At 38.2% G+C, this 26,569-nt stretch overlaps 1 protein-coding gene across 1 annotated transcript in view; it reads right to left on the bottom strand.

The window, feature by feature from the left end:
• Window positions 1–26,569, bottom strand: part of LOC109793148 (alanine-tRNA ligase) — a 37,304-nt gene that overhangs the window by 2,411 nt on the left and 8,324 nt on the right. Inside the window, exons 5-8 of the mRNA XM_083072484.1 lie at window positions 16,410–16,493; window positions 6,531–6,583; window positions 6,397–6,461; window positions 6,225–6,283 (exon numbers count right to left, since the gene is read on the bottom strand). Coding sequence (XP_082928610.1) covers window positions 6,225–6,283; window positions 6,397–6,461; window positions 6,531–6,583; window positions 16,410–16,493 — 261 coding nt within the window. The remainder of the gene's footprint in view (window positions 1–6,224; window positions 6,284–6,396; window positions 6,462–6,530; window positions 6,584–16,409; window positions 16,494–26,569) is intronic.

Raw genomic sequence — 26,569 nt, 5'->3', positions numbered from 1 at the left:
TTCCTGATGCCAACAGTCCAAACTCAAATGGAGGTGGTCGTCGGGACAATCAGGTCGATGACAACCCTTCTTGGTAAGGTTCTTCTATCAAGCCCATAGGATGACTTCAAATACCAACTGAGAATGTGGGTTTAGGCCAAACTCAATCTTATATTCTCACCAAGCCACTATCCAAGATCAAATTCTCTACTCTTAGAGATAAACTCGAAGTGGTCAGCAACTTTTAACCACCAAGTTTGAAGGGAGAATGTAAAAGGTTATAAATAAAGTAATCCTTTTCTAGGGGTGTAATTGTTCATTGTATCTGTAATAGTTACTCCGTTAAATGTCAGTTTCTACTATGCTGAGATGGCATGTTAGTGAGATATTTAGTTAGGTCTAAAACTAGCTCTATTTAGATATATTTGTGAGCATGTTAGTTTCCTTTCAAAGATTTTCTCTGTTAAACTTCTATAGAGGAGATGAAAGGTAAAATAAAATCTCAAGACAATTTACAATACACATTCCAAAAATTATAAACCTGTTTCTCTCCCATCCAATATTAGAGGGGAGCCAAAATTAGGGAGGGATTTTAGCCCCCTCATTTTCCTTCCCCTCCCTTTCAAATATCTAAACCAAACAGTGTAAAATTTTGAAAAGAATCCCCTCCTCTCTATTTCCTTCTAACCTAACACACTATAAGAGACGGTTAAAAATTGATATTATTGGGATATTTTCATATTGCTAACAAGGAGGAACCAAACAACTCAAATTCAGAAGCTATGGGTAGACCAAAGAATGCAAAGATGGACGTGTCATCATGTGAGGACAACTTGAGTAATGGATAGAGGCTCCAGCAAGTAAATTTGGAAAGGATGGTGAGGTGAATGACAATTATGAGGGCAATGTCTAGGTCAGACATGCAACTAAATGAAGACTGATATGCACCATGGGGCAGTCAATTTGAAGCCCCTCGGTTGACTACGATGACTACCACCAATGCTAGGAGCAGCAGACCAGCCTCGGTATTGGCTGGACAGTGAGACAGCTAGCGGGGATTTTTTTCTTTTTGAATTTTTGTAATGGCAAAACAACTTGGGCTTCGATACTATGAGAGAGAGGGTTGAGAGAAAATCAATAGACTGTATTATGATTAGAAAATAAGATAATGATATCTGTGGGATATCACTTACATATATAGACCTAACAATCTAGCCAACTTGATGAGTTGGTAACAGTAAACAGAAAAACAGAAAAGATACAGAAAAGATATGCAATATTAAAACAGAACTAATAAAGGTATTTATTAATATAATCTCTTCTCTAATACACCCCCCACAAGCTCAAGGAGGATGAGACAGATTTGATGGATCAGCAACATTGAGCTTGGAACGCAACGACAGAAAACGCTTGGGAGACAGTGCCTTGGTTAAAAGATCTGCATATTGATGCTGAGCAGGAATATGTGAGACAACCAGAGCTTTACTGATGACTTTTTCTCGAACAAAGAAGATGTCAAGTTCCATATGCTTAGATCTTGCGTGTAGAACAGGATTGTGAGACAGTGCTACTGTGCTTTGATTATCACAGAGCACTGTAGGAGTGTTTAGATGAACTTTCAGTTCCTTTAGAAGGGATTGGATCCACAAGACCTCAGTGACGGCTTGAGCTAAAGCACGATATTCAGCTTCAGTGCTTGACCTTGCAACAAGCAGTTGTTTCTTAGACCACCAAGACACCAGATTAGGGCCAAGATAAATGCAGGCAGCCGAGGTAGATCTCCTGTCATTGGGATCAGATGCCCAATCAGCATCAGTGAAGGCAGTAAGATTGAAGAAGGAGGATGACCGAGCAGGAGTAAAAACAAGACCATATTTAAGAGTCCCTTTGAGATACCTAAGTATCCTTTTGACCACTTTCCAATGCTCCTCCATTGGAGAGCACATGAACTGACTTACCTTATTGACACTAAAGGCAATTTCAGGTCGTGTAATTGTTGCATATTGCAATGCACCAACTACAGATCTATACAAAGTAGGATCATCAAACGAGATTCCTGTTTTAGCAAGTTGCTGACCACCAATCATAGGAGTGGAGATTCCCTTAGAGTCTTCCATTTTAACTCTGGTAAGAAGATCTGAAATGTATTTGTGTTGAGATAGTAGTAACTGCCCAGTAGAGAGTGTTTTAACTTCAATACCCAAGAAGTAGTCTAGACTACCAAGATCTTTGAGAGAGAAAGTTTCATTGAGATGATCAATGAACTTTTGCAACAAGGAGGGGGAATTGCCAATGAGGATAATGTCATCCACGTAAACAAGCATGTAAATAGTGGCAGATGGAGTAGAAAAAATGAACAAGCTAGGATCACACTTACTCTTGTGAAAACCAAGCTTTAGCAAGACAGAAGTTAATCTGTCAAACCAGGCACGGGGGGCCTGTTTGAGACCATAGAGAGACTTTTGTAGTTTACAAACAAGATGCTTATTGCTGGGTTCAATGAAGCCAGGAGGCTGAGACATGTAAATGTCTTCTTCAAGCATTCCATTGAGGAATGCATTATTAATATCAAGTTGTCGAAGTGGCCACTGAAAGGTTACAGCAAGGGAGAGAACAATCCGGATGGTGACAGGCTTAACCACAGGAGAGGAAGGTGGGTTGTGTGAACAAACAAGAGAGGGAAGAATAGAGACAGAGGTGGCAGGGGTAGAGGTTTGATTTTTTGAAATAAAGAGATCAGTATAGGGAAATCTGTCTTCATTGAAGATCACATCTTTGCTGATATAGATTCGGCCAGATCTGCTTAAACACTTGTAACCTTTATGACTAGGTGAGTATCCTAAGAATAGACACTCTTCGGACCGGGGTTGAATTTTGTGTTGATTATAGGGTCTGAGTAATGGAAAACAGGAACAGCCGAAAACCTTGAGAAACTTATAGTCTAGATCCTTGTTATGAATCAATTTATAGGGTGATTGAAATTCAATAGAGGAGGAAGGTAGTCTGTTGATTAAGTAGGTAGCAGTTAAAAAGGCATGATCCCAAAATTTTAGTGGCAAGGCCGAATGATGAAGCATTGCCAATCCAAGTTCAACGACATGTCTGTGTCTTCGTTCAACAGTGCCGTTTTGATGATGAGCATAGGGACAAGTGAGTCTGTGAATAATGCCTTCTTGTTGAAGAAATGGAATTAGAGTGCGAAATTCACCTCCACCATCCGTTTGAACAGATTTGAGAGGTGTTTGGAATTGTTTCTCAGCCAGGGCCTTAAAATTTTGAAAATTGGAATACACATCTGATTTTCTACGAAGGAGATAAATCCACATGTATTTGGTGCAGGCGTCTACACACGTTAGAAAAAACAAATAACCACAACTAGATTCTAATGATGCAGGTCCCCAAACATCTAGAAAAACAAGTTCAAGTGGATTGGAATAAACAGTAGTAGATAGTTGAGAAGGAAGTCTATGAGACTTGGCAATACAGCATGAGTCACAAAAATCAGAAATTTTATTAATAGTTGGAAGATGAATATTACAAGTTTGTAAAGCTTTAGTTAGGGAATCATGATGAGGATGCCCTAACCGTAAGTGCCACTGTTTATAGGTATTTGAAACACCATGATTACATTTTGCAGAAAGAAAAATACAAGGATCAGATTTTGGAAAGGCTGAGTTCTGCTCAATGTCAACGGTGAAGGATTTCTTCTTTGCCAGATGCGGGTGAAAATGATAGAGACCATCTTCACCAAGTTTCCCTTCAAGAAGAGTCTCGTTCAAATCCTGTGATTTGACAAAACAGGAATGAGGATAGAAAACGAAGTAGACATTGTTGTCTTTAGCAAATTTTGAAACACTTATTAGATTTTTGGTTAAACTGGGAACAAGTAAAAGGTCTTTGAGGGACAAAATTTTGGAGGGATGCATAGGGGACTGAAACATATTAGAACCTATTGAGGCAATAGATGTACCTTGGCCATTGGCCATCGCAATGTGTTCTGCACTAGTGAATTGAGCGCTCTGTAGAAGGTATTGAGGGTCTGGGGTTGCATGGTGAGAAGCACCAGAATCTGGGATCCATGCGGTGGCAGTGTTAAAAGTTGGAGGAGCATGAACATGTTGAGCAGGAGGAGCAGTGCGTGAATGGCTAGACTGATTGGAGGTTACTGCAGGAAAGGTGAATCCAGGAGGTGGAATACCAGGACCAGAAAAGGAGCCACCCAAAGGATAAGAGGGCCATGGGACAGGACCAGACTGTCCAAGCATATTAACAGTTCCATAGTATGGAGCAGCCCTAGGACCAGGGTGTTGAGGCACATACCCAGATTGAGAAATGGGACCATAGGTGGGGTAAGGAGTAAACAAAGAATGAAAAGGCAACCGAAAACCACCCATGGATAGACTATGGGAAAGCCGATAGCACGTGGAGGCTTCATGTCCACGTTTGTGACAAATTTGGCATTGAACAGTGGACCCACGATTTCGTCCTCCACGAGATCCACGACCACGTCCTCCATGATTATTGAAGCCAGCTTGGGGCTGAGGTGAAAAATTCTGAACAGTATTAGGTGAAAGGTTTGACATCTGGGGTTGTTGGAAAGCCAAATTGACGTTAGGAACACCAGTTGGGACAGAAGTGGCTTGAGCAAGATTGATGGATAGGGGTTCTTGGACGACAGCAACTTTTGCTTGTTCAAGTCTTGCTTCCTGAGCAAGAATCATGTTCTCAATTTCAGTAGGAGAAAGGATGTCATCACGGCTGATAAACGCAGTGACAGTTGAAATCAGAGAGTCATATTCAGGTGGGAGACCACCAAGAATGCACTCAGCATGTTCTCTAGGCGAAACGGGACTGCCAATCGAAGCAAGAGTCTCAACAATAGTACTGATGCGAAGGAGATAATCTGAACACGATCTTGTGCCTTTCTTGATGGTGCGAAGCTCTAAACGTAACTGTGTGGCTTTGATTTTGGTGAGTGACTGAAAATGCTGAAACACCATGTCCCAAATCTGATATGAATGACGACATGAGACAACACGAGCCTGAATTGGTTCGGAGAGTGTTGTGAGAAGCCAGGAAAACAGCAGAGAATCCTTGCGATCCCAGACAGTGTATTCGGGATTGATGGCATTGGCATCACGATCTTCAGCAGTAAGAAACTTCAGCGGGATTTTGGGATTGACAACAAATCGTTCCAGATCGTGTGCGCGAATTACCGCGGTAACCTGTTGCTGCCAAGTTAAAAAATTCCTGTCATCCAGTTTGCATGTGACAGACTGCGAGAAGGTGTGCGAGACAGAATTGTTGGAGGTTGCGGAAGCGGAGGCCATTGGAGCAAATCAGAGAGAAAGATCACAAGAAGACGCGCAAGACCAGTGCGAGCAGAAATCAAACGAAGCAGCGCTGCGAAGTCGAACAGAGAGGACGCGAGCAAACAGGGAATCGCGCGAATCAGAAAACAGAACGCGCGAAGGAGGCGCGAGATACAGAGGCAGCGCGCAAAGAGGGCGCGAAAGGCAAAGCCACACAAACTGGGAGAGAAGAAACCCGGATCTCACCGTGCTCACGATGATACCATATGAGAGAGAGAGTTGAGAGAAAATCAATAGACTGTATTATGATTAGAAAATAAGATAATGATATCTGTGGGATATCACTTACATATATAGACCTAACAATCTAGCCAACTTGATGAGTTGGTAACAGTAAACAGAAAAACAGAAAAGATACAGAAAAGATATGCAATATTAAAACAGAACTAATAAAGGTATTTATTAATATAATCTCTTCTCTAATAGATACTAACTTAAGAATCAAAATATGATTGAGAAATAAATGTTTCAAGATTGTCTCTCAGCCCCTTCAATTTATATTATAAATATATTTAAATAAATCCCATGGTATTGGGATTAGGTTACATATTAGTTTATGTATGTAAAGCATGTTTTTTAATCTAAATGTGTACGAGTAATCGATCTTAATAAACAAGGAAATAACACAAATCTGAACAGACCTCGATAATATCACAAGGCTAATTACACCTAATTCCCTAATTAAACTAATGCCTAGGTTGGATCTAGTAACTCTGTATTAAACTATTATTTATAATAGCTACCAATTATTCCATAAGTAGAAAATTTTACATTTTTCATGATGCTATTTTATGGGTTAACTCTTGAAAACTTTGATCTAAACCTAGGCAATGAGAGATGGGATTGTGCCAAAATAAAAAATAAAAAAATCACCTGTGATCGGAAGTGAGAAGCTTCTCTTTTGGGGAGTTCTCCGAGGATATCTTTTAAACCTAACATACCAAAAACAAGCCAAATCATCAAAAGCACAAGGTCCAAGCACCAACTTACTTCATTGTCTGGCAACATTTTTTTCTTGTAAAAGAAATTATAATCTATTGCATACCTCCTGCTCGTCTTTCAATTTTATATGCTGAGTGAATCACACTCCTGATCTGCTTTCCTGCTTGTCTGTTATGAATTATAAATATTTATAAATAACTGTTATCGATGCATAAATACAAAATCAATGTTGCAAACCTGAGTTTTGTCCTTCCATGTAAGAATTGCTGTTCTGCATGTAACGCACTCTTCTGAAAACAATGTGTAACAAAATACCATGAATACTTGAATAGCAATTGTGAGAATATAATTTCTGTGTATATTTTTCTGTTATTTGTCATTTTGGTGTAAAGATTTAATGATTTATAGTTGGTTAGATATTAGTTTGAATGGTTAGATATTAGCAATTGTGAGAATATTAGTTTGTCAATGTTACGCTTAGTTTGAATGATTTATAGTGGTTGTTACACTAACTAATCTTAGCACCTGTATGTATGTGCGTGTGTGTATATATATATATGTGTGTGTGTGTATACGCGCGCGCATGCATGTGTAAACAAGTCTGAGCATAGTATGAATTCATTTTGATAAATCTTCATCAATAATATTCAGTTTATGAATTCTCTCTTTCTTTTCTTCTAACTAATAGCAATAGCAATCAACGGGAAGGGTTATCTCAAATTTGTAGTAGGTCGACCCAATGATAGAGAAGACAAGTCATACTTCCTATAACAATCTTTAAATGTATCGCCTTTGTTATGTGTCATAAAAATATCATCATTTATCACAATCAAAGTACTAGGTCAATGAGTTGTTATAGAGTCCCTAGTCAAACTAAATCAAATTAAATAAAAATATAAAATTCAACATAATCTCCAATATATTAAAAATAACACCAGATATTAGTTAATCATATCATATCATGTAAGTTCTTATTTTATCATTATAAATAAGAGTTATGTGTGCTGAAGATTGACACAATTCCTAAATTACAACATGATATCTAGAGCTTATAATATATTTTTTTTACCATGTGAATAGTGCTGCACATGAATAGTACCCACGCGTGAACAGTACCTCTGCGTGTGAACAGTACCATCACGTGAGTAATACTGTACGTGAACAGTATCATAGCATGACCTACACATCACATCGTTTTTCAACAACAACCCCTTGATTATAGTCGACTGCCTTTGAAACCTTGTTTGGCTTTGTTTGGCCTCTACTTGGCCCTGTTTGGTTTCAGTCCCTCTCTACCTCATCTCCCATGGCTACTCGCTTTTGCTTCATCCACCACGTTTAACGACATTGCCCAAGTGACCAATGCTGCCTCTCCTACTAATAATTATATTCTTGTTCAAGATCGGCATACCGAACGGATGAATGGAGCAGGACATGAGTCTGGGAGATTGTATCATCTTTCATCAATGGTCGCTCGTGTCTCCACTTCTACCGATCTTGCTCATTAGCATCTTGATCACCCCAATTTGGAGAAATTGCGTCTTTTAGTTCCTAATTTTTCTTCGATTATAACCATCCAGTGTGAGTCATGTCAGTTAAAGAAACATGTTTGTCATTCCTATAGATCTAGTGTCAACAAATGTGCTACATCACCTTTTACTCTAGTTCATTTTGATATTTGGGGACCTAATAGAGGCAGTTCAACTTTAGGTTATCCCTGCTTTGTTACATTTAATGATAACTTTTCACATTGCACTTGGGTTTTCTTAATAAAACACCGTTATGATGCTTTCAATATTTTTCAAAGTTTTTCCACTCAACATGCTACTCAGTTTGGGACGTCAATTAAAATTTTGCACATTGATAATGCCAAAGAATATTTGTCTTCCGAATTCCAATCTTTTCACTCCTCATAGGGCATTCTTCATCAGACCATTTCTACTCATACACCACAACTAAATGGTGTTGCTAAGCACAAAAACCATCATTTGGTTGAGATAGCTAGTACTCTTCTCTTTCATCATAAAGTTCCACTTCACTTTTGGGGCGATGCGATTCTCACTGCATGTTACTAGATTAATTGCATTCCCTCCTTTGTTCTCAACAATCAAATTCAACACACCATCTTGTATCCACAACATGACCTTTATCTCGTCCCACTTCATGTCTTTGGATATACATGTTTTTTGTCCATGATCTCACCCCAGGAAGAGATAAATTTTCTGCATGGTCCCTTAAGTGTGCCTTTCTTGGATATTCTCGTCTCCAAAAAGGATATCGTTGCTTCTATCCACAACTTCAACAGTACCTTGATTCAGCTAAGTCTCTTTCTTTGAGCCCTTTCCTTTCTTCTTTAAGAATGATGACAATCATCCTTTTCTGGATGTTCATCTGATGTTTCAACTTCGGTTGTAGTCGCTGATCCACCACAATTATTTGTTTATTGGCGAAGGACATGACATCCACATGTGGTTCCACATACACATCCTCCAGCATCATCTCCTATTCCAAACGGCCATTCGACAACACTCCTTGCACCTGAACCTCCTTTACCTGAGCTTTTCATTTTCATCTGCAAAGGTATTCGATCTACTCGTAATCCTAACCCTTTATATGCATGTACTCTTTCTTATCATCGATCATCTCCTTCCTATTTTTCTTTTGTTCCCTCTTTCGGATTCTATTGGTATTCCTAGTTCTACAAATGAAGCTATGATTGGTTCTAGGTGGAGACACGCAATGTTGGATGAAATGGATGTTTTACAAACTAGTGGCACATGAGAGTTGGTGCCTTTGCCACCTAACAAGTTTATAGTTGGTTCTCAATGGGTGTACACAATGAAGGTTGCACCGGATGGCAGTATTGACCACTTTAAAGCACGGTTGTCAAGGGCTATACTCAAATCTATGGCCTTGATTATAGGGATACTTTCTCTCCTGTAGCCAAGATATCTTTTGTTTGTTTGTTTCTTGCTATGACAGCCATTTGTCATTGGCCGTTACACCAGTTGAATATTAAAAATGTATATTTAAATGGTTAATTGCACGAAGAGGTTTATATGGACAACCCCATGACTTTACTACTTTTGATGACTCTCACCTTGTATGTCGCCTCCATCGTTCTATTTATGGCCTAAAGCAATCTCCTCATACCTAGTTTGGTCGCTTCAGCTTAGCCTTAATTGAGTTCAGTATGACTTAAAAGAGGTTGACCACTCTATTTTCTTTCTTCACTCTTCATCTGGTTGTTGCACTTATTTAGTGGTATATGTTGATGAAATTGTCATTATTGGTGATGACTCCGATGGTATTTGTCACCTCAAATCTCACCTCTAGCGTCAATTTCAAATGAAAGACCTTGGCCCTTTGAAATATTTTTTGGGGATCGAGGTTGCTCAATCTACTTTCGGTACTTCCATTTCCCAGTAGAAATATGCTCTAGACATTCTCACTAAGTTTGATATGGTTGATTGCTGCCCTAGTGACACTCCAATAGACCCCAATGTCGAGCTTCTTCTAGGTCAAGGGGAGTCACTAGATGACCCAAAAAGATATCGTAGATTCATTAGCAGACTCAATTATCTAATTGTCACCAAGCCAAACATCACATTCTCAGTAAGTGTGGTAAGTCAATTTATCAACGATCCTCGTGATAGCCATTGGACTACAGTCATGAGGATCCTCAACTATATCAAGAAAGCGCCAGGTTGTGGACTCCTATATGAGGACAAAGGCAATTCCAAAATTGTCTATTACTCTTATGTTGATTGGGTAGGATCACCATCTGGTAGAACGTCTACCTCTGACTATTGTGTTTTGATTAGAAGTAACTTGATTTCATGGAGAAGTAAGAAGCAAAATACAATTGCTAGATCTAGTGGGAAAGCAGAATATCGTGTAATGGCAACAACTGCAAGTGAAAATACATGGCTACAACCAAGGTTGTCAATCTCGAGAGTTTACGTAATCTCGTGGAGGCTCCGTAAACTCGTATCGTAAACTCGTCTCGTAAACTCGTAAGAGATTACTCAATAATAAATAAATAAATAAATAAATAAAACATAATAATTAATGTGTTACATCAATTATTAATATGTTATGTCAATTGTCTATGTGATATATTAGTAATTAATATAAATATAAATACACGTTGAAAACTTTTTTAGATTAAGGATATTTCTGTATGAAAAAAATAGGGGTGAAAGTGCAAAAATTATGGGCCGTGTAAACAGCATTGATGAGCCCACTTAAATTCGGGGCCAATATACAAAACTAGCCCATCAAACCTGATCCCACGAGACACGACCGGTGTGCATCCCGAACCGGGTTTAACGAACAAAATTGCAAGAATCGAAGAAGTTAGAAGCTAGTTAGATCAAACATCTAAATAGAGATCGGAGAAGAAGAAGAGAAGAGAATGGGAACGACGGTGGCGGGTCTAGCACCGGGTCTGTCACGAAAGCTGAAGAAGGTTCTAGAATCGAGGATCGACATGTCTGATCTCTTATCTTCGCTCAACTCGCGCAGACCAGGTGTTCCGCTCGCGGTGGAGTCGTGCGGACCAGGTGTTGCGCTCAAGGTGGAGTCGCGCGGAGGGGAGAGGAGACTCGCGGAGGTGTCGCGCGGAGAGGAGAGAAGGTGCGCGGAGGTGTCGTACGAAGGAGGTGAGGCGCGCGGAGGAGTCGCGCAGAGGAGGTGAGGCGCACGGAGGATTGAAAAAAAAATGGTGATCTCTTAATATCGGAGGTAGTCTCGCGAGTTTACACGAGTTTACCGAGTTCACCGAGATTGCTCCGAGTTCACTAAAAAACGAGTTTACCTCCGAGTTGTACAGGTAAGCTCTTGTAAACTCGTACGAGTACGAGTTTACGAGTTGTCACTAGAGATTGACAACCATGGCTACAACTTCTCAAGCAATTCCAAATTGGAGACACTCTGGGAACTAAACTCATCTATGATAATTAAGCTGCTCTTCAAATTGCCTCCAATTCGATCTTCCATGAGTAGACTCAACACATGGAAATAGGCTGTCATTTTGTATGAGAGAAAGTGCTCTCAGGAGAGATCATACTAGTCAATCCCGAATAGCGGAGCGGAGCAGTCGACCCTAAAAATGGGATAGAGGGATGATGCGGAGCGGGATAACCGCTATTTTAATATTAATTTATATATTAAATAATTAATAATATATATATATATATAAAAGCTAAAAAAACAAAAAATAACTCTAAATTCATGCATTAAACATTTTTAATAATTAAAAGTTCATAGTACTCAAACAATACATAATATAAAATGTCTTCAAAACAAAGTGTTAAAGCTCTAAGTAAAAAATTAAACATTATAGTTTAATTTTCTTCCTCATCAAGATTAAAGTTCCCTCAAATAATAAATAGCGGGATACCGTTATTCTATTTTTTTTTTAATTTATATATATATATATATACATTAAATAATTTATAATACAAATAATTAATAATATACATGTAAAAATAGAAACATAACTTAATTTATACATTAAATATTTTTAATAATAAAAATTTATAATAGTTAAAAAAAATAAAAAAAAATTAAGAAAATAAAATATTTAAGGTCTTATATTAAATTTTTTATTACTTAAAATATTATCTGAATTATAATAATAATTAATAATAAAGAGAAGTTACTTTTTTACAAAAAAAAAGTGAAGTAAAAGGCCCTTAATCAAATCAAAAAATAAAATAAAACTTGGCCCATTTGGCCCAACCCTAATTATTTTTCCATCTTCTAATCGTGAGACTCAAGCAGCCGTAGCCACTGCTTCCCTCTTAGAAGAAGACAAGACTGTAGATGCTGGAGAAGACAGAGCCACCATCGGAGAAGACAGCCCTGTCAGAGAAGACAAAGCCGCTATCGGCGAAGACAAAGCCACTGTTGGAGTAGACAGCGCCGCTGTCAAAGAAGACAGATCGACAGAGATCCGCCAAAAAAAAAAAAAAGTTTCGTCGCCCACCCGCGATTGCGCCGCCACGCTCCGCGGCTTTCGCGGCCGCTCCGACCACTCCTTCAAAGCGCTCTGCAACAAACTTTTTGAAGCGACACGGAGCCGCTCCGCTCCGACGCACTGCAATTGCTACTATGGGAGAGATCACAATTGAGTTCGTCCACTCCAGTGACCAATTAGCAGATGTGTTCACAAAGCTGCTTAAAAGGCCTCGAGTTGATTACATTTATAACACGCTTGGTGCATATGATATATATGCTCCAGCTTGGGGGTGTTAAGATATTATGGAAATTTATTAGGATTAATCATATCTTATCTAATCATATCATATCATATCATGTAAATCCTTATTTTTTCATTACAAATAAGAGTTATGTGTCGAAGATTGACACATAATTCCTAAATCACAAGATCTCAAATCGATTAGAGAAATGGAAAATGTAGTTCTTCTAAGGTTTAGGAAACCACCACCATACAAAAATGTTGTGAGATTCAATTGGGCCATATTTTAGGATGGTATCAAACCCACATTACAATGATTTAGGCTCATGGCCCTATGTGAAAAGCGGTGTGTTGGAAAGTTGCCTTAATTGTGTCAACCTTGACCCACCTTAATTGCAACCTCTTTAGGCTGCCTTCATTGCAGCCTCTAACATCTTTGTTGTGTTGAATGTGAAAGGTTGTATTTAGCCCCATATTGACTAGAGATATGGTCAATGTAGTCCTTATAAAACTTGGACAATCCTCACCTTACAAGTTAATTTTATAGGATTAAGTTAAGCTTAAGCCCAAATTATAAGATATCAAAGTTAGTTCTAGATCTATTATTAGGCCACCAATATTTGTCTATGCTCTAGATGTCTATTCCTAGACACGAAGGCGTGTTGTTATTAGGCCACTTGCATTGTCCACACTCCAAATGTTTGATTCTAATCATGAAAGGGTGTGTTAAGGTCCCATATCGACTAAAGATACGGCCAATATAGTCCTTATAAATCTTGGGATATCCTTGTATAACAAGTCGATTTTGCGAGATTAAGTCATGCCCTAAACTCACTAAGAGTTAGTAAGAGCTAGTTGATAGTTAAGCTAGATGACATGTTAGTTACTAATGTTATGTTTGACCTAACCTTTTTATGACTTGAAAGCTACCTTAAAGTTAAGGCTCAAAATAAGTGCTTTAAAGTAGTTCATTGACAATTTTATCTTAAAAACTCCTTTAAAACTAAATGTTTTGTTTCTTTGCCAACAGATAGTATTGATCATCAATGGTTGTTGTTTTCATCAATACCCTAGTCAATCAACTGATTTCACCTAAGTTTCTCATAGTTGAAGACCATTAAGTTGGTCATGTATGAAACAAGTATTTGCATAGGAGTGGCAAGATCAATTATTGCTTTAATGGCTTCAATAGTCAATGTCACATAAATGCTTATCCGACTAATCAGATGCAAAAGTTCATGGCAGCTCTAGGAAAGGATCCATGCCTATTTCCATTCTCATTCAAACACCAAGGCCAAACAACTTCAAACAAAGCTTCAAGGAACATCACTTGAAGATCAATCAATATCAAAGTATTTACTCAAAATTCAAGCTCTCAAAGATGCTCTTAATGAGATTGAAGGTGCAGTATCCTCAAAAGACCACGTCAACGTAATCGTCAAAGGTTTTGATAGGAATCATATATATTAGGTCAAAAATGGGGGAAATTCCCACGATTCCAATATAGTCACAAAGCATCAAGGGCCTACACCTCCCAATGTCAAAGGCCCTAACTCTGCTCAGTTAACATGATACCCCACTCTCTTAATCCTTCTTCCTAACTCTGCTCAGTTAACATGATACCCCACTCTCTTAATCCTTCTTCCAATTTATAGGTAACGTGCCTTATTTCTTATCAACACCCTAACTACTAGAAACTAATTGAATCTAACAATTAACTAACTCATTCCCAGACTACTCAACGTGTACCTATCAATACTCTCTCCCTATAGATTCACATTGTCCCCAAGGTGAAGGATTGTTTAAAACGCTTTGTATTTGCGGACACAATAAATTTATTTGTTTCCATTCAATTTATGCTTTATTAGCAAGTTCCCTACCAATGTTCAATACATTAAATAACATAAAACTCCCACTAGGGTCCCACGGTAGGAAAAATTAAAGACCCAACCATATTCCCAATGATGGGAGTGCCTTAAAATATTGCATTAGCTTTTGCTACCATCATTTTGTTATACCTTTTTGAACAACTAAACAAAGCCCACATTGAAGACACCAAAAATACTCCCACCAGTTACCAATGTTATTAAGATCGCAATCTTCATCGTCAAATTGCACAATCTTACATTTCGTGAGGAGTCCTTCATGCTAACTTGTTGGGATAGCAACAAACTAGAATCATTGTGGATCACGATCTTCCATGCCCAATCGTGGGATCAACAATCCAATCCAAGCCAAAAAAAAAAAAAAAAAAAAGGCTTTGTCTTTTATGATTAGGCTGCACCCAATAAAATAAAGAACCCTAAAATTTATCATGCATCCCATTTCTTCTCTTCTTCATGCTTTGATTCTCTTCTCCCTATGTGAGTGAATTGCAATTAAAAACTAACTCTCAGGTTGGTTAGTTTGTTATAGGTCTCATGATTAGTTTCTTAGAACTATCATGATGACAGTTTGTTCTATAAATAAGTGGTTTGCTCCACTATCTCATAATAAGAAAGTCAATTACACATTTTACGATTCTTGGTCTCTCTTTTCTCTCTCTCTCTCTCTCACTCAATATCCCCCAATCACGACTTGCCCCAGACATCCTGTAACTAAATTGTGATGTTGTGATGTCATTGGGCTTTGCAACGCCACACTGTAGTGACACCATTGAGATTCTGTTCCCACTTCAAGGTTGTACATTCTTTTGTTGAAACGCAATGTTCAATTCTCAATCAATTTTCTACTAATTACCATCCAATCCTAAGTCTTAAAATTAAAGCCTTCCAACATTAATTTCCATTATGGAAATGTATAACATAAATTATCTTATGATAAATAAATTTAAAAATATGATAATTATATTATAATATTATTATACTATTATTTTTTATGATTTTTAAGCTACCGTTATCTAATTAAGTTTGTTTAATATTTGTGATTTAGGAGTTATTTTTTTTAATTTATATTGTTTTTATACATAAGTGCATATACAAGTATAATTTTATATTTTAAGAATGTAGGATCTTACAATCCAAGTTACGGTCCTCGAGTTACGAGTTTTCTTCCCCCTCTCAATCTTAGGTAAAATCTCGATTTTAACAACCTTGACAGTTACACAAGTTGATAGAGGACAACTAGAGGTGAAGACTAGGGAACAAGAAATGCAAGGGCTTGTGGAAGTTCTACAAATGATGGAGGGACCTTTGACTAGGGCAAGGACTAAGCAATTACATGAACACTTGATGGGTGCACTTAGCACAATGTGTGGGTGCTTAGCAAGCATGTGGCAGAGCCACCACTTGTAGGGCGTTTAGCACCATCTTAGGCACTTAGAGCATAGGTGCATAGGGCACCATTGAGTAGGGCGCTTAACACCATATTGGAGCACTTAGTGTGCATGTGGAGAGTTCTCTTCCTCTTAGGCCTTTCATTGTGACCTATTATCTTTTTCTTCATTTTCACCAATTGTGGTGGTTGAGAGAATTGAACCCTAAAATGGTCGTATCATGTATCATATTATGGGGAATTGATCCCCATATCCATATTGTACCCATATTGCATTGTGTCTGGGCTTCCTAGGGAAACTACCATGCTGCCAAATTCTATATCTTTTGATAAAATATAAAATTTGTAGCCTACTATGTTTATGAATATACAATGTTCAGCAATACATCATGCATCACTAATTCATTTTGACACATCTGAGTGCAGTCTATGGATCGAGGATTATTCAACCAGTTTGTAAACAATTTTTTTATTTGCTTTTTCTAGTTGTTTGACTGGAGCAATGGATACCATGTGAATGTCAATGGTGTTCTAGTCTTTTACATGTATACTATAGAAACTGGTAATGTGTGAAATAACTGAAAAACAAATGACAAATTCTATAAAACTACTGCTATAGCAAATGATAAATAGTTTACCTCCAACTTTTCGCCTTCAGCCTTTAAAAGCTGAATTGATTGTCGCAACTCTTTCACATCAGCATGGGCTTTGGAAATCAAGGACTGCATCCAGAAACAAATGCCAAAGATATAATCATGGTAAATATTATGCACCATCGCATGCTCTTAGAACATATGCTAATCAAAATATTGAGTGAACATCAAGCAAAATTCAAACACTTCAAAAGAGAAATCAGTATCTAAAACACAAAATAAGAAAAGAATGAATGCTACATCAACATCATAGTCAATTTCTCCAACCTCCACAATCTCATTATGATGATTGACAATATTAGGCTAACACGTTCAAAGAAATTTAAAGATGAAAAAATAGTGTTGACTGCAACAATAGTTAATTACTAAATAAAAAAAATGCAAATACCAATTTAGTTTCAAAGGATTAATTTAGCAATAGTTTAGTGATGACCAGTTTTGCCTGCAAAAATTTTGTTTAGAGAGTAAAACTTCATTATACAATAACTAACGTCATTGTTAAAAAAATAGTTGTTTATTATCTTTGTGCAGCTTTATGAAGCTGCTTTTTGGCCATATCTAGCTTAAAGGTTAAAAGTCAAAGGTTGTAGCCTTTTTCTTTGATTCTACTTATTTTGACCTCTCTTATTACATGTATATATAAAAAATAAAATACAACAATTGAGATACACTATCTAATTTTGTCATATTTTAAATCTCAAGATGGTATTAGAGTAGGTAAGAATGTAAGATCCCCCTCAGTCTTTTTCATCGCCTGTCTGCCACATGCACTTATGTCTGCCACATGCACTTATGTCTGCCACTGCTGGTTACCCCCTTTTTCTCCAACAAACTCAGGGTTAGGTGCGCCTCGAGGAGGGCAACTCAACCAAAGAAGTTGTGTGGCCTAAAACTCAAGCATGCTCACTCACTCGTGGATCTTCTTCAGAACTATGTATAGCACATCCAGCTCACGCACCACCCTCTGCTTGTCGGAATCTCATTGGACCACTTCCAATAACTTCATCAACTCCTTTTGGGCTCTTTCCTACCCTTGGTTCTTAGTTTCGACTTGCTTGCAGTTATGGGTCTTTTAAAACAGCTTCATCCTTGTCCTTGAAATGGTTTGCACAAGTCCTATTTCCCCATTTTCTAGTACTCCTACCATTACCACTGAGAAACTCAACTGCAAAAAACTACTTGTCCCAGTTTGCCTCAGTTGAGTTGTGGTTCCTTGGTCAAGGATACCATGACTATTTGGAGAAGGAAGCAAGTGCTATTCCGATCAAAAATAAATCTTAGTGGCAGAAACTTAACTTCCAACTATCTCTTGTTCTATAGCAATAAGAAAACTCTGATGTTTTAGAGATAATCAGATCATTGAAGACATGTTCATTTTGAAAGAAGGCCCATGATATTTTTGCTAATGACATTTAACATCTGTTTGATACAACCTAAAGAGTAGCTCCCCTTAAACCGACTAACCATGATATGGTTTCAGATGTGGCTAAAGCTCGGCCTGTAATAGAAGAACTAAAAAATTCTTTGTGGTTGACTAATGAGGACATTATTAAATAACTTGATAATATGGTTCTAAATTTGAGAAGTTTACATTTAGATTTTGATCATGTGCGTGATCAAATTCTAGCGGGTGATCAAACCCCTTCAATGGACAACTTAGTCACTAGACTTCTTTATGTGCCTACCTTAGAAAGATGGAAATTCAGGCAAAGCTATTGAAACTTCAACAATGATAGCACCTCATGGGAGAGGAGGCCATAGCAACTGAGGAGGACACAATGGTAGAAGTGGACATCCTCAATGAACATAATACAAGAGAATGAGTCATACCCAAGAAACTTGCTACTCCTTGCATGCTTTCTTGACAACGCAATCCATGTGTCTAAATCCATTAGATTTCAAATTTTCTACTAAGGAGTATCCGGACTATCTGAGGCCTAAATCCAACAGCCAACCCAATCATCTTCGGTGCCAAATGTTTCAACATGTATTTCCCAATCTGTGAAAGGTCATGATCCATGGATACTTGACTCAGGTTCCTTTGGCCACATGGTAATAATTCATTTTTCTCATTCATTTCTTCAATAAAATTTCCTCATCTTGTTACTATAGCCAATGGATCCAAAGTTGCATCTCAAGGAATTCGTCAAGTTCCTTCGTTTCCTTCTTTAAATTTAAATTATGTTTTGTTCATTCTCCAATATCCGTATAACTTAATCTCTATTCATTAAATTGTTCAATGACATTTGATGTTGATTGCTTTGTCATACAGGAATGTGGTTCGAGTCATCTGATCGGCAAAAGACATAAATTACGAGGTCTCTATTACCTAGAAACCCACTTGCCTATATCTTGCTTTGCAACTTCAACACCAAAGCTTTTGCATGACCATTTGGATCACCCAAGTTTGACAAAATTGAAGATAATGATTCGTATTCTCAAGCAACTTCAACTTTTCGAATGTGAATCTAGGCAATTTGGCAAACTTGTTAGGTCATCATTCCCTAAACAATCTTTTGGTTTTAAATATTTTGTAACCTTCATTGATGAATTCTCTCAATGTACTTAGGTTTATTCAATAAAAGATAGATCTGAACTTTTATCCATGAGATTAAGAATCAATTTGGGAAGATAATTAAAATCTTTAGAAGTGAAAAAGCCAAAGAATATTTCTCAGTTGAACTTCTTTCTATTAATCCTCAAAAGACATTTTACATCAATATCCACATGTCCTCGCACACCACAACAAAATGGCATAGCAGAGAGGAAGTATCAACATCTCATTGAAATTGAACACTCGCTAATGCTAAATCATTGAAATTGAACACTCGCTAATGCTAAATACAAATGTTCTAGTACATTAGGGGAGATGCACTCCTTACTACCTGTTTATTTTAATAAATACGATGCCCTCTCCTCTGTTGAAAATCAAAATCTTAACTCAGTTATTTTTCCAAATGACCTATTATTTCATGTCTCTCCTCAGATGTTTAGTTGTACTTGTTTTGCACATAATGTCTCTCTAGATCTAGGCAAACTTTCTGCAAAATCTATTAAATATGTTTTTTTGGGATATTCTTGCCTCCAATGAGGATACACATGTTATTCCCCAACTACCAAAAAGTATTATATGTTTGTTGATGTTATCTTCTTTGAAGGCACATTTTTCCTCATCCTCCATGGAAAATCCTATTTTCATTTAACAAGTTCTTCCTATTCCATCCTTCAATCCCATGAAGATTCCAAGCTCCATCTAGCTCCAACCAAGGTGGAAATCAGCCTCAATCTCCCACACATAGATTAGCTAAAGTTGCTCCACCACCTCGACACAAAGAGCTAATTCCACATTGCCTAAAGACTCTTGTGATTCAAATCCTACTCCAATAGACCTCACTACAAGGGATCCTTCATCCTCATTACCTTCTCATAAATCCAATTCAAGTTGGCCCGTTGCTATTAGGAAAGGTATTCAATCTACTCATAATCCTCATCTTGTTTATAATTTTTTGAGTTGTAATTGATTGTCTCCTTCATACTTCTCTTTTGTTTCCTCTTTGTCCTCTATTATCTTTTCTAAAAATATCAATGAGGCACTTGATCATCCTAGATGGTTACAAGCCATGATTGTTGAAATGCAGGCACTAGCAAACAATGGCACGTGGGAGCTTGTTCCTCTTCCCCTTAGGAAGAAAATTGTCGATAGATGGATCTATGTTATTAAAGTTGGGCGTAGTGGTGATGTTGATTGCCTTTGTTAAGATAATTCTATAAGATATAGTTTAAATATACTAGTTTATCTTCTAATTTCTAGTTTAGTTTCCTTAGTCAGTTTTATCTAAATCCCTAAACTTTAGGGATTGATTATGTTTTATGCCTATTTATTTTATTGTACCCATTCAGATTCAATAATAAGAAATTATTCATATTCAAGTTGGTACCAGAGCACTCTGGTCCAGGAACCCTAATCCAGCCGCCAACATCTAACATCTAGGGTTTCTAGGGTTTTCGAGTTTTGTCCGCGGTTGCCAGAGTTGACACCGCCTACACACTTAGAGGTCGCCGATCGGCCTCTCCGTCGCGAGCAACCGTCAGCCGCCGTCTCACGCGCTCTCACGCGCGATTCTTGTTGAGGAAGCTCGTCGACGCGTGAGCTTCACGCGCCACCCTCCTAGCCTCCGTTTGCGACACGGTTCACTCCGTTGGACTCGCTGGCCCTCCCTCTTCTCATTTTGACCCTTTTCAAGTTGTGGGTCACACTCTAGGTGGTCTGTTGGTGGTCATTTGGTTGCGGCCTCAGAGTTTCGTGGTCGTTTGGTTGCTGCCTCGAAGTTCCGTGGTTGTTTGGTTGTTGTCTCGGAGTTCCATGGCTGTTTGGTTGTTGTCTCGGGGTTCCATGGTGGTTTGGTTGCTACCTCGGAGTTCCGTGGTTGATTGGTTGCTACCTCGGAGTTTCGTGGTTGATTGTTTACTGTTTTTCTTCTTTTTCTCTTCATGGCAGAGATTCCCAAGGAGAATCCAAAAATTGAATCTTCCAAAAGGGGGCTGGTCTCCTTTGCCTTTTCTGGATCACCTACTATTACATCTGAAAAGCTTAATGGTAAAAATTATTTGGATTGGTCCACTGCGGTTGAAATGTGGTTTTTAGGTCAGGGTCTCTATGATCATCTTACTAAAAGGGCGTCTGAAGTTGATAAAGAGGTGAGAGATGAATGGCAACGGGCAGATTATCAACTTGTATCTCTATTGTGGCAGTCCATTGAGCCTAAATTAATGGTGCATTTTCGTCCGTACAAGACATGCTATGATATTTGGAAGAAGACTCGAAATGTCTATGCCAATGATATCCAAAGAATATACGAGTCTGTTCATGGTCTGGCAACTCTTCGTATGGTTGATAATGATTTGCCGACGTATTTGAATCGTGCTCAATCCACTATTGATGAGCTCAAGCTAATGTTGGTTAGTGATGATCCTCAAAAAATATTAAACAAACTTGATAATATGTTTATGGTGTTTATCCTTCAAGGACTCCACAAAGATTACGGATCTGTTCGAGATCAAATCTTGACAAATCCTATCATTCCTACAGTAGAAGAACTCATAGATTGACTGATTCGGGTCCCTTCACCAGAGGCAGATCCTCACACAGAATCTAAGTCCTCTGCTTTTATCTCTAGTACAGCTGATCGTGGAAGTCGAGGGCGTGGTCGAGGTCGTGGTCGTGGTAAAGGGGGTCGAGGAAACCTCCATTGTACCTACTGTCAAAGAGATGGACATACACGAGACAGGTGTTATTCCTTGCATGGCTTTCCGAGCAAGACACCTAATGTGGCTCAATCTCCAACTTCAGCTCCAGAGCTCAAGATTGAACCAGAGGGCAATCATCCAATCGCATTATCTACCAATGATTACCAAGAGTATCTTCAATTGAAGGCAACTAAACAGGCCTCTTTTTCCATCACTGTTGCTCATACAGGTAATTCTACAGTCTGTCTCTCTCATTCTACGTCTATTGGACCTTGGGTTTTGGACTCCGGTGCTTCTGATCACCTAACTGGTAATGTCTCCCTTTTCCCTAACCTATCATCACCTAAAACTCTACATCATATCACTCTTGCAGATGGGTCAAAAGTTCAAGCCACTAGTATTGGCCAAATATCACCTCTCCCATCACTACCATTAAAATCTGTTTTACTAGTTCCTGGATGTCCCTTTAATTTGATTTCTATAAGTAAGTTGACTCGGTCACTAAATTGTCATAACCTTCACTTTTGATTCTTTCTTGATACAGGACCGGAGTACGGGACAGACGATTGGAGCCGGATCTGAATCACATGGTCTCTACTACCTTCAGCCTTCTTCCTCTACCATATGTGCATCTATTGAGTCTCCTAGTTTAATCCATCGTCGCCTGGATCATCCAAGCTTGAATAAATTAAAGAAAATGGTACCTCATCTCTCACGGTTGGTGTCCTTAGAGTGTGAGTCGTGTCAATTAGGAAAGCATGTTAGAGCTTCTTTTTCTAATAGTATTAATAGTCGAGCTATGTCTCCTTTTGATGTTATTCATTCTGATGTTTGGGGTCCTAGTCGCGTTCCTTCTCTTTTAGGACATAGGTATTACGTCACCTTTATTGATGATTTTTCTAGATGTACTTGGATATTTTTAATGAAAAATTGTTATGAGTTATTCAATATTTTCCTAAGTTTCTATTCGAAGATCAAAACTCAATTTGGCAAAGTAATTCGGGTTTTACGAAGTGATAATGCTAAAGAATATTTTTCAGATTGCTTCAAATCATTTATGGCTTCCCATGGCATTCTACATCAATCTAGTTGCCCTCATACACCTCAACAAAATGGTGTAGCTGAGCGAAAACATAGACATATTGTGGACACTACTCGTACTCTTTTTTATTGAATGCCAATGCACCCCCAAAGTTGTGGGACGATGTTGTCCTCACTGCAGGGTATTTAATAAATCGAATGCCATCGTCTGTCTTGAACGATCAACTACCTCATTCCCTATTATACCCATTGGATCCCCTTTATTTTGTTCATCCTCGTGTCTTTGACTGTACTTGTTTTGTCCATGATCTTTTCTCAGGATGTGCTAAGTTGTCTGCTCGAGCCATCAAATGTGTGTTCTTAGGATACTCCCGTGTCCAAAAGGGATACCGTTGTTACTCTCCTGCTACGCATCGATTTTACACCAGTGCAGATGTCACTTTCTTTGAAGATACACCATATTTTATTGCCACAGATGTCTCTCCGATTGACTCAAATCTCCTCTCTCAGGTATTGCCTATTCCTCATTTTGATCATAGTGTGCCTCCTACCACACCTGCTACTTTAGAGGCACCAGATCCTCCTGCACTACCAGGGTCTAACCATCCTCTACACCGATTTGGGATAACCTATGAGCATCGATCACATACTGTTGTTCCTCCCAATGATTCTTCAATTGAGCAATGTGATTCTACTCCTACTTCAGTCTCCTCACCTACTCCGATCCCACCTACCTCAGTTGACTTGCCCATTGCTCTTCGTAAAGGTAGTCATTCTACTTGTAATCCTCATCCTATTTATAACTTTCTTTCATATCATCGTTTGTCTCTTACCTATTATGCTTTTGTCTCTGTTATTTCCTCTATTACCATTTCCAAGACAGTATAGGAGGCCTTAACCCATCCAGGATAGCGACAAGCAATGATTGATGAGATGACAGCTTTAGACTCCAACCACACTTGGGTACTTGTCCCACCGCCTAAAAAATCTGTTGTTAGTTGTCAGTAGGGGTGTGCATGGTTTGGTTTTTAAAAAAAACTGCACCGAACTGCACCACACCATTTTAATAAAATGAATTGGTTTATAAATTATGTAAACTACTTTAACAAACTATTTTAAAATTGAACTACTTTAATAAACAAGCTTATAATCAGTTTAAAACCAGTTTTTGAACTAGTTTTAAGAAATAAACCACGCTTCAGTGATGAGTGATGACTGTCTCTATTTCTACTTCCACGAATCGAATACAGGACCAGGCTCCGTTCCTCTGCGCCTCGGACTACCATTTCTAAGTGGAATCGCCTCGTTCCTTCCTAATGTCACACGTGTCTCTCAGGGGCTTCCAACCAATGGTCCAATGCACAAAATTTTGGTTCTGTTCTAAACCAGTTTTAGTGAGTGAGAGGCTGTTCCGTTTTACGGTTTTAGTGAACCAAAGCTTTTTAAAAAAATAAGTTCAGTTTTTAAGTTTTATTTTAAAACTTAAAACCGGTTCAATTTTATTATAATTGGTTCTGGTTTTTTTTAAATGGTTTGGTTTGGTTTTAAATTCAATGCGGTTCTTTTGGTTTTTTTGAACAGCCCTAGTTGTCAGTGAGTATTTAATGTTAAAGTGGGCCCTGATGGACAGGTGGATAGATTAAAAGCTCGTCTTGTGGCTAAGGGATACACGCAAGTATATGGTTTGGATTACAGCGATACCTTCTCTCCAGTTGCGAAAATGGCCTCAGTTCGTCTCTTCTTAGCTATGGCTGCTATGAGGCATTGGCCTTTGTTTCAATTAGACATCAAAAATGCCTTCTTATATGGTGATTTGGAGGAGGAGATTTATATGGATCAACCTCCTAGGTTTGTTGCTCAAGGGGGGTCTGGTCTTGTATGTAAATTACAAAAGTCCTTGTATGGCCTCAAACAATCACCTCGTGCTTGGTTTGGTCGGTTTAGCAAAGTTATACAGGAATTTGGAATGATCTGCTGCGAAACAGATCACTCTGTCTTCTTTAGACGCTCATCGACACATAGATTTATCTATCTTGTTGTTTATGTAGATGATATTGTGATTACAGGTGATGATCAGGAGGGCATCAAGGCTCTGAAGCAACACTTATTTAAACACTTTCAAACTAAGGATTTAGGTCCCCTACGTTATTTCCTCAGGATTGAGGTCGCTCAGTCAAAGTCCGGTATTGCTATTTCTCAGAGAAAATATGCCCTTGATATTCTAGAAGAGACCGAACTTACAGATTATAAGCCAATTGACACTCCCATGGATCCTAATGTGAAGCTTATGCCTAATCAGGGAGAGCCTTATCCTGACCCAGGGAGATATCGGAGATTAGTGGGAAAATTGAATTATCTCACCATGACTAGACCTGATATATCCTTTCCTGTCATTGTTGTAAGTCAGTTTCTTAACTCTCCCTGTGAGAGTCATTGGCTTGCAATTGTTCGAATCCTTAGATACATCAAAAGATCACCAGGAAAAGGACTTGTTTACAATGATAGAGGACATACAAACATTGTTGGATATTCAGATGCAGATTGGGCAGGTGATGCAAGTGATAGGCGGTCAACATCAGGCTATTGTGTCTTCATGAGCGGTAATCTTGTCTCGTGAAAGAGTAAAAAGCAAAGTGTTGTTGCACGATCAAGTACAGAAGCAGAATATCGTGTTATGGCTCACACCACATGTGATCTCTTGTGGCTAAAATTCTTAATTTAAGAGTTGCAGTTTTGCAAGGTTGGTCATATGGAACTAGTTTGTGATAACCAGTCAGCTTTATACCTCTCCTCTAATCCAGTTTTTCATGAGAGAACAAAGCATATAGAGGTTGACTGCCATTTCATCAGAGAAAAGATCCTCTCCGGTATCATCAAGACCTCCTCAGTTTGCTCCAAGGATCAACTTGCAGATATCTTTACTAAATCTTTACGAGGTCCTAGGATAACATATATATGTAACAAGCTAGATGCATATGATATATATGCTCCAGCTTGAGGGGGAGTGTTAAGATAATTCTATAAGATATAGTTTCGATATACTAGTTTATCTTCTCCTAATTTCTAGTTTAGTTTCCTTAGTCAGTTTTATCTAAATCCCTAAACTTTAGGGATTGATTATGTTTTATGCCTATTTATTTTATTGTACCCATTCAGATTCAATAATAAGAAATTATTCATATTCAAGTGCCTTAAAGCTCGAAAAGTGGCCAAGGGATACATTCAATTATATGGCCTTGATTACTTTAATACTTTTTCTCTTATGGCCAAAATCACCACAATTTGACTCTTCCTTGCTATGGCTACTATTTGTCATTGGCCTCTTCACCAGCTTGACATTAAAAATGTCATCCTTCATGGTGACCTTGAGGAGGAGATATACAAGGATCAACCTCTTGGATTTGTTGCTCACGGGGAGTGTGGTCTAGTTTGTAAATTGCTTTGGTCACACTATGGGCTAAAACAATCAACCCAAGCTTGGTTTTGTAAATTTAGTCATATTGTGTAAATTTTTGGATTGAAACAAATTAAGGTAAATCATTCAATATTTTACAGTCATACTTCCTCTGGGATGTGTGTTTATCTGATGGTCTACGTAGATGATATAGTTATGCTACTAGGATTTCTCAACTAAGGGAGAACCTATTCAACCATTTTCAAACCAAAGACCTTGGCTATCTAATATACTCTTTTGGTATTGAAGTTCCTTAGCCAAAGGAAGGTGTTGTAATTTCACAAAGAAAATATGGCCTTGATATTCTAGACTATGTAGGTGACATGTTTGATTGATAGTCCTATGGACCCATATCAAAAGCTAATGGCAAATCAAGGTGAAATATTTTCAAATTCAAAGAGAT

The sequence above is a fragment of the Cajanus cajan genome, chromosome 4, assembly GCF_000230855.2.
Source record: "Cajanus cajan strain Asha chromosome 4, NIPB_CcT2T_4, whole genome shotgun sequence".
Classification (NCBI taxonomy): Eukaryota; Viridiplantae; Streptophyta; class Magnoliopsida; order Fabales; family Fabaceae; genus Cajanus; species Cajanus cajan.
Note: the sequence above shows the minus strand (reverse complement) of the source record. Positions and strands in the feature narration are given on the sequence as shown.